We start from the raw sequence: 8,589 nt of genomic DNA on the forward strand, positions 1-8,589 counted from the left end.
TAGGGCTAGGGAGTTTCTTTTTATTTTTATGCCATGTATCTCCTCCCCTTGTTCTGCTCTGGCCACCATCCTAGATAAGGCTTCAGAAACCAGAATGAACAGATAAGGGGATATGGGATCCCCTTGTCTGACTCCTCTTTCAGGGCTGAATCTATCCAAGGGAGATCCATTTAGCATGACCTGAAAGGACACAGTGGATACACATTGATGTACCATTTGCCTCCACTTTTGGTTGAACCCCAACTTCTCAAAGATACCATCCACAAAGGACGATTCCACTCTGTCATAAGCCTTGGCCATATCAAGCTTGAGAGCCATCCAGCCTTCATTCTTATGTCTCATGTTCTTCATATTATGGAAGACCTCACAAGCCAGGCCTACATTGTCACCTATACTTCCGCCTTTGATAAAGGCCCCTTGGAAAGGGGAGACAATTCTGTTCATCAGACCTTTGAGTCTATTGGTCAGAATCTTAGAGATGATCTTATACCCAAAGTTGCAGAGACTTATAGGTCTGAATTTTGAAGCATGATCAGGATTGTCAATCTTAGGAATCAGGGTTAGGTGGGTTTCATTTAAACCAGGATTCAGGATCCCATGGGTGAAGAAATCCTGAACAAAGGCATTTACTGCATGCCCTATGATTCCCCAGCATTTCTGATAAAAAATGCCTTGAAAACCATCTGGCCCAGGAGCCTTATGACTCCCCATCTTTCTAACCACATCCCAGATGTCCCCAGGACTTGGGATGGCTGTAAGAATCTCATTCTCCCTTTCAGTCACACAAGGTTGGAACAGCTCAAGGATGTGCTCATTCCTCTCAGGGTGATCTGAGGTGAATATCTTTGTGAAATATTGTGTTAGAGACATTCCCACCTCAGTCCTACCTTCAGTTCAAACTCCATCATTATTTCTGATTTTGGTAATAGTATTCCTTCTTCTTCTATATATGGTAGAGAGGTGGAAGTATTTAGTGTTCCTGGCCCCATCTCTGAGCCAAGAGTTGGAGGACTTTTGTTTCCAAAAATCCTCCTCTCTGTTATACCACTCAAGCAGGTCATCTTTAAGCCTTTTTGCTTGATTATAATTATCAATGTTGAAAGGCTTAGTTAGCACCTTATCAAGCTTGGCTTGGGTAGCTTTGATATTAGTAAAAATATTACCAAAAACATGTTTATTCCACATAGATAAGTCCCTCTTAGTCTTATCTAGCTTATTAATAAGATTTCTGTAAGGGAGGTCATGTTTAATAGAATTCCAAGCTTTTTCAATGACCTCCAGACAGGTCTCATGCTGGAGCCACATATAGAAGAATTTAAAAGGTCTGGGGAGCTTTTCTTCTTGCTTCTCAAGATTGATAAGTAAGGAGATATGATCAGAAATGGCATTAGCCCATGTTCTAATTTGGGCTTTAGGAAAAGCCACAAGCCAGTCAGGGGTTGCCATGGCTCTATCCAGCCTTTCCATAATATGGTCTTTTGGCTTCCTGTTGTTACTCCAAGTATACTTGGGGCCTTTAAAACCTAAATCAACTAGGGCCAAATCATTTATGAAATCATTGAAGTCATGCATACTCTTTGTAAATCTGCAGTTCCCTCCAATTTTTTCATCCATGCTAGAGATCGCATTAAAGTCCCCAAACATACACTAGGGACCAGGAATTAAAGGAGCTATCTCCTTCAATTCGTCCCAGACTTTAATCTTATTATTAGCAATCGGTTCACCATACGCAAAAGTGAAATACCAAGGATCATTATGAAAATAATTTGTAAGTTTACCTGTCACTTGGTTGTTAGAAGCTCCCAAAATGTTCAGCTCCACACCTTCCTTCCAGAGAATAGCTAGGCCCCCACTGAACCCTCTTGCAGGCACCGCAAAAACACCACTGAACTTCAACTGCTTTCCTATCTTAGCTATAGCTTCCTTAGTGGCCTTGGTTTCTGATAAGCAAACTATATCTACATTAAACTTCCCTATTAGGTCCTTTAGTTGTTGAACTGCCGTGGTGGTACCAATCCCCCAGCAATTCCAGGCGTGTATCGTCATGGAGACCAAGGTAGCTGTGATGGGACAGCCATCGCGAACCCTGGGGGAGACATATCCAGACCCCCACTGCTTGTTGCTTCCTCTTTTTTATTTCCATACTGATCTTTTTCATGGCTAGAGTTACCTATCTTTCCTTTGCTGCGAGCCTCCTTCCCTGACTTTTCCTCCTCTGAGCTTCCATCCCCATTGTATCCACTAGAGTTGCTGTTGTTCTGATTCTTGGTTTTCTCATTCACTGTTTCTTCTGCAGTGTTACTCACTTTCTTTCGTCTAACTGTAGAGTCATCCATGGCTAGTGGTATTGGTTGCGTCAGGAGGCTTCGTGATATACTCCTTTCAGATTCATACCCATCCCTATCTGGACTTCCTTGACTCAGTTCCTGAGGTGCATTCCCCACTGAGACCTCTTCTTGGGAATCTGCATTGAACACCACCATATCCATATCTTCTTCCTCTGTTGGTTCATCTGCTTCTTCCTCTGTGAATGCATCTGATGGGATGTCCTCCTCTGGTATTTCTGGCCCCCATCCTTCTTGAGAGTGTCCACTAGAGCTTTGAGAATTTTGTGGTATCTCTGGTTCCACTGAATCCCTTGAGTCACTAGATACAGCTATGATTGGAGCTTCCTCTAGAATCAGCAGATGTCCTAAGCCTTTTGCTCTCAAATCGTCTGCCTCTCTCTTAACCCTTTTTGAGTGTCTAGCTGCCACTCTCAAGTTGTGTCTTCGCCATCTCTCATCATCCATCCTTGTTGTGGTTTTTCTTCCCCCACCGCACACTTTCCTTTTATTCCCCACACTAATTTCTGCCACTCCTATCTCTTTTCTCTTAGCTCTTTCTTTGTTCTGGCCTTTTGAGATCAGAGTTTTATAGCCCCTCCCACGTTTTGGAGACCCAACAAAGATGAATTCTGGGTTCCCAATATCTGTTGGAGCAGACGCGTGATCTTTCCCATCTGTTTCACTCTTCTCCATATTGGGAATGATTGTTCTGGAAGGGGAGGAGCCCAAGAACGGCGATGCGTGATCTACCAAGAGATTTTCGCTATTCCCCAAATAGCCATCCTCCATAGCTAGCCTCTCTAGTGCGACAGCGTGACTCACCACCTTTTCCTCTTTCTTATCTCGACCCTCCATTTCGTCTTCTATTTTCAGTGGCCCTGATTCAAAGTCTATCTCCTTTGGGCTTTTGTCTAGGTCCATTCCCGCTACCCCTTCTTTTGGGCTCCAAACCACCACAGCTCCCCTATGGGTGTCAGGTCCATTGACTTGCATTGGGCTAAGGCCTGTTATGTCCTCTTCCTGGGCTTGGATAACTTCTCCTTGTCCTTGGTCAACTGCTAGATCCATGAGGCCTCCATAGTTTGAATCTGTCCCGCCAATGGTCACTGAACCTTCCACCTCAGCATCTGAACTAGCCGTTCTGACTTCTCGTACTTCCTGTTCTCTGACCTCCAGCCTCCTACCCCTGTAGACCGAGTCTCTTCCTACTGTACCATCTATTATTGGTGATGTCAGCACTCCTGCTCCATACCATCGCCTGGTCCCCGGAGAGCTTCTAGGTTTGGCCGGAATCTGATCCGCTCTTGGCTTTCTTGGGGTTCCAGAGATGGTAACTGAGATTGGTCCCGTACTAGCCTCCCCATTGAAGAAGACATTGGCTCTCATCGTGAAGGAGAAATTATTTTTAATGTCTCTGGGTGATCCTCCATGTTTGCGCAGCTCAATGCTGTAGTTCTCTTTTGTTGCAATAATGAATGTCATGCCCTATGCATCCACAGAAATAACAGAAGATCTCCAATTTTTCATATTTGAAAGTAATTGGGATCACTTCACCCTTCTCTGTTCTGAGCTCCACGCCTTTCACCAGTCTTTCTTTTATATCCATGCGAACTCTTATTCTCGCTACCGGGGGTCGAAACTCCCTTTTGACAAAGAAAGATCTACAGCCTTTACTTTGCCTAGTAAGGCTCCCACATTTCGAACATTCTCTTCTGTTATTCGATCTCTCGGGATCCCGTAGATCTGGATCCAGAAATCCACCAGATCAGACATCTTTGTAAGGGCCACCTCATCTGTATGAATCCCTTTCTTAATTGAGAATATGAATCCTTGTATAAACCAAGGTCCATTGCTTTCGTAACATGGTCCAATTCCTCCTTGTCTTCAAACTCCATCCCAGTAGCATCCTTTAGTTATCAACTCTATTTTTGTAGACCCCCTTATTTGCCAACACTGGTGCAGCTCATCTGCCAGATCTTGTAAGGAGATGGCCTTGCCTCCATACATCTTTCCCATCAATGTGCATTGTTCATCAGTGTTGTCCTCCTTATTGTTGCTTGTAATCTCAACTACACGATTTTCTTTTGCACAGAAGAGATTACCCATTTCCACTTGAAGCTGTTCTATCCTAGCTCTATCCTGCCTTTCATGCTCTGGCATATCCCCCCTGTCTTCTATTGGTTTTTCTTTCAACATCTCCATCCCTCAGCTTCCAACAAGGGAACCACTGCTAACTAAGCTATCTCCTAGATACCCAACCCCAAGGGGGTCTATGTAGGAATTAGATATATTGTCGGCCTTGTAACCTTGACACCTTCGGCAGGGAAAGGAAACAAAAAGAGAGAGTATAAAAAAGGGTAGGGTAGGATGGGGGGCTGCTTTTGGCCGCAGTAGAGCTCCAACATTTTAAGACTCTGAATCCAGAATTTTGAACTTACAGCTAACTGAAGTTGGTCTTGCAAATTCTGTTCTCTCTCTTCTGGCTTCGCATTTCTCTTTTTTACTTTTCCTCTTTTACTTTTAAGCAATGTTTTGAAAACCAAACCGGTGATCAAACCAATCTTTTGTTAAAATGGTTCAATCAGGGTCAACCATGGTTCGACTCGGTCGAACCGATTGATGTTTATTTAGCAATTTTTTTAATAATTACAATAATAAAATGAATAAATACATGTTTTAATTCAATATTAATACAAGCAACACATAGTAGCATGTTGGTATGGAGTTTAAACTATCTTGTTTAGGTACTAGGTTCAACTCCCCACATAATCAATTTTGTTTTTTTTTTAAAAAAAAATTTATAATAAGGGTGATTTGGTTTAGAGCTTTGCCGGTTCAACCAGGGTTTAAGCTTAAACCGAGGGTCCAACCAAAAACTCAAGTTTTAACTGACTCGAACCAAAAATTTATCAGTTCCGATCAGACCTCAGTTCAACCACCAGTCCGGTTTTCTAAACACTGCTTTTAAGGCGGGTTCCTCACTAACCGATAACTATTAAAATTTTGATGCCATCTGTCCACACTATATGCTCTGTTTGGTTCGCTGGACCTGAATGCAATTGCAAATACATCTTGTTGCAATACATCTACTTGCAAGGTACTTCATTTGCATGAAGTGGTAGAGCCAGGAAATTAAGTGAGGGTGAGCCACCCAGAGAAAAAAAAAAAAAAACATTTTTTTAAACTAATATTTCAAACCTAATAAAAAAAATTCATTATTTTTTCGTTTAACTACTATTTCAACCACCATTCTCAGTTTTTTTGTGACTTCGCTTGAAAAAGATTCTATTTCAGCATTACCAACATCTTCTATGTTTAGCATTGGTTGAGTGGGCAACGACTTTCCTTTGATCAAATACTTTAACATAGTTGTTTAAAGAGTACCTAAATAGCAATTAATTAATGAAATCTCTTACTTTGAATTTCAATAAAAAAATAAAATTATCAAGTTTAAACCTACAAAAAAAATTAGTTTAGAAAATTTACTTATAAAACTTACTGCGACGTCCTCAAGTATAAAAGAGACTAAGAGACCGAGGTCAGTATGTGAGGGGTTTTTGGTTTTTATTTATTTACTTTTTTTTAAAAGAAAAGAGAGAGTGTGCGAGGTTAATATTTGGAGTTTCTAATTTTTATTATTATTTTTGGGGAGAGAGAAGAGTGCGTGAGGGGTTAGTGGGTTACTTGTTTTTGGGCTGGGTTTTGTTCTTCTTTCGTTTTTTTTTTTTCTTTCCTATTTGCTTGGGTCTTAGATTTTGGTTACGAGGGAATAGCATGTAGACAAACAATATTTTTTTTGGGTGGAAAGTGAAGGTGCGCCAGGGCGTACCTTGGCCCCCCATGGCTCCGCCACTGTTTGCATGCTTGGTTCACCCTATGCAAATGGATGCAAAAGAAGCATTTTTTTGTGATTGGTTCACTGCCAATGCATAAATCAGTGCAACCCAAGAACTTCTATATATATATATATATATATATATATATATATATATATATATATATATATATATATATATATTATTATTATTATTTTCAAACCCAATGTAATATCCACCCTTAATCTTTTCGTCCTTTTAACTAGTTAACCTCTATGCTCCATCTCCTAGCCTGGTCACTCTTATCAATATCACTTAAGTCTAACCACAATAGTCATTCATGTCAATTATATAATTATTCTGCAAAGAGAATATACATTCGCTACAAGTCTACAACCATACCACAAAACTTAAGGGCCTAATGATATCAACAACACGTAAAAGTCACATATTAATAATTAGGTTGCAATTTCAATTTCGGGTCAAATGTTTCTTTTGAATTTGTATAGCATGGTCGTCTCGTAACACCGAAAAGCAAAGTGATTCTTTAACTCTTTATACGCAGTAGTTGCAAATGAGTAAATCATATATGTGTTTTAGAATTAATTAACGAAAGTGTTTAAAATGTGCACTGATGAGTCGAAGAAGAAAATTATAACTTAAGTTTATTTAGAGAGGAATTAATGATAAAGATTGAGGTTGGTGTTTTTGGGATTTTAGAGAAGGGAAGGAATATTAAGACTTTTAAAGAATAAAAAATACAAATAAAGAGAGTAATTGTGTAGGGAGTGTAGAAGAAAAATAAGGGGAGACTCTTTTTAGGAAGGGTGGGGGTGTTAGGAAGACCTGAGGCTTCAAGATACAGAAAAGGGAAGAAAGGGAGTGTAGAAGAAAAATGAGATTGAGTTTATATCAAGAACAAAGAAAGAATAAAGGGAAGAATGGCATGACCGTCGGGCATCACTAGTTGGCGTTAGTCATTGATTGTTGGATGGTTGTGGCCCGAGAGAAGATAACACCAACTTAGAAATTTCATATTGTTATTTTAAGAATTTTAGCGATGACAGTTGAACCCGAAAAATTTAGTACGTGGGGGTTTTTAGTATGTGGGCATGTGGGTCCAATAATAGATTGACATGTGTCCACACATATTAATTCCAAAATTTTAAGAATATCCCAACAAAAAAGGAAACAAAAATAAATGGGAGGCAAAAAATGAGTACATGAGATTTTAGTATTGGCGCCTTATTTCCCCTCCTTCTCCTTCGTCTTTTTATATCAATATTCTTGACTCAAGGAAAAAAAAATCTCACTCTTTCGTATTAGTGTTAAGATGGATAGAGAAGTTGAAGAAAACTACAGTAATGTACCAATCAATCTAACTTCCATGGACTTTCTAATAGTTATGGTCACAGTGATCCTTCAAACACTTCATTGCTCCCTTTTACTGACTCATATCTGTTTCCCCATGTTAGTCTTGAACAATAATTAAGTATTAGACATCCCATTTTTATTTTTTTTTCCTTTCAAAGTGATAATAATATTGTCTATGCAGGGATTTGTTGAACTTCTATTGCAGCATCCATCAAACATACTGGCACAACCAAATCCATTGAGGGGTCCTGCAAGGCACTTGGACTTTTCAAAACCATACTCTAGCGACCAATGTGATACAGTAAATTGGAAAGAACAAGGCGATATCGGGAAGAACAACGTGATGTACTCCACATTTAGACAAACGTGATTTTGATCAAGCGATAAGAACTACATCTCACGATTTTTAGACATGCATGATAGTCATCATGTTTAGCATTCGATCTTTAATAATGGGTCAATTATTTAGTTTGTTTGCCATTAAATTATTGTTTTCTCATTTTTTTTTCTTTGGTTTGTTTGGATACTAAAGTTTCAGTATCTTTTGGCCAATAAATAAACCTTATCATGGAAGTTCAAGTGACTAGATTTTGTTAAGATAAAAGAAGGAGGGAAAATAGGGAGCAGGAAGAGAGAGAACAAAAAAGAGGGAAAAAAATCTAACGTACTCATTTTTTGCCTCCCATTTATTTTTGTTTCCTTTTTTGTTGGGATATCCCTAAAATTTTGGAATTAAAACTCACCATATTTACTTTGCCATTATAGCTAATTCTCTCACTAACTATGGGTTAACTAAGGTTAGAGCAGGTGCCGACTAGCAAAGTCGGTAAAACCTTTGGGTGATGATACCAGAGGTCTGGGGCTCGAACCCCGCCAGCATCAAAGAGTTACTGATCTCATTTAAAACAGGCTTACCAATCAAAAAATAAAATAAAATAAAAATGTGTGGACACATGATAATCTACTATTAGACACACATGCCCACATACTAAAAACCCCACGTACTAAATTTTTCGCAGTTGAACCAGTTTAAAAGGTTAATAGGTGGTAAATTTTGTTGCAAACGGGTTAGG

At 39.5% G+C, this 8,589-nt stretch overlaps 1 protein-coding gene across 1 annotated transcript; it reads right to left on the reverse strand.

The window, feature by feature from the left end:
- Positions 1 to 894: 894 nt before the first annotated feature.
- LOC147485498 (uncharacterized) lies at positions 895 to 1,614 on the reverse strand. Its single transcript, XM_086573536.1, has one exon. It carries the CDS (start codon positions 1,612 to 1,614, stop codon positions 895 to 897), a length of 720 nt encoding a protein of 239 aa, XP_086429662.1.
- Between the last annotated feature and the right edge of the window lie 6,975 nt (positions 1,615 to 8,589).

The sequence above is a fragment of the Coptis chinensis genome, chromosome 7, assembly GCF_015680905.1.
Source record: "Coptis chinensis isolate HL-2020 chromosome 7, ASM1568090v1, whole genome shotgun sequence".
Classification (NCBI taxonomy): Eukaryota; Viridiplantae; Streptophyta; class Magnoliopsida; order Ranunculales; family Ranunculaceae; genus Coptis; species Coptis chinensis.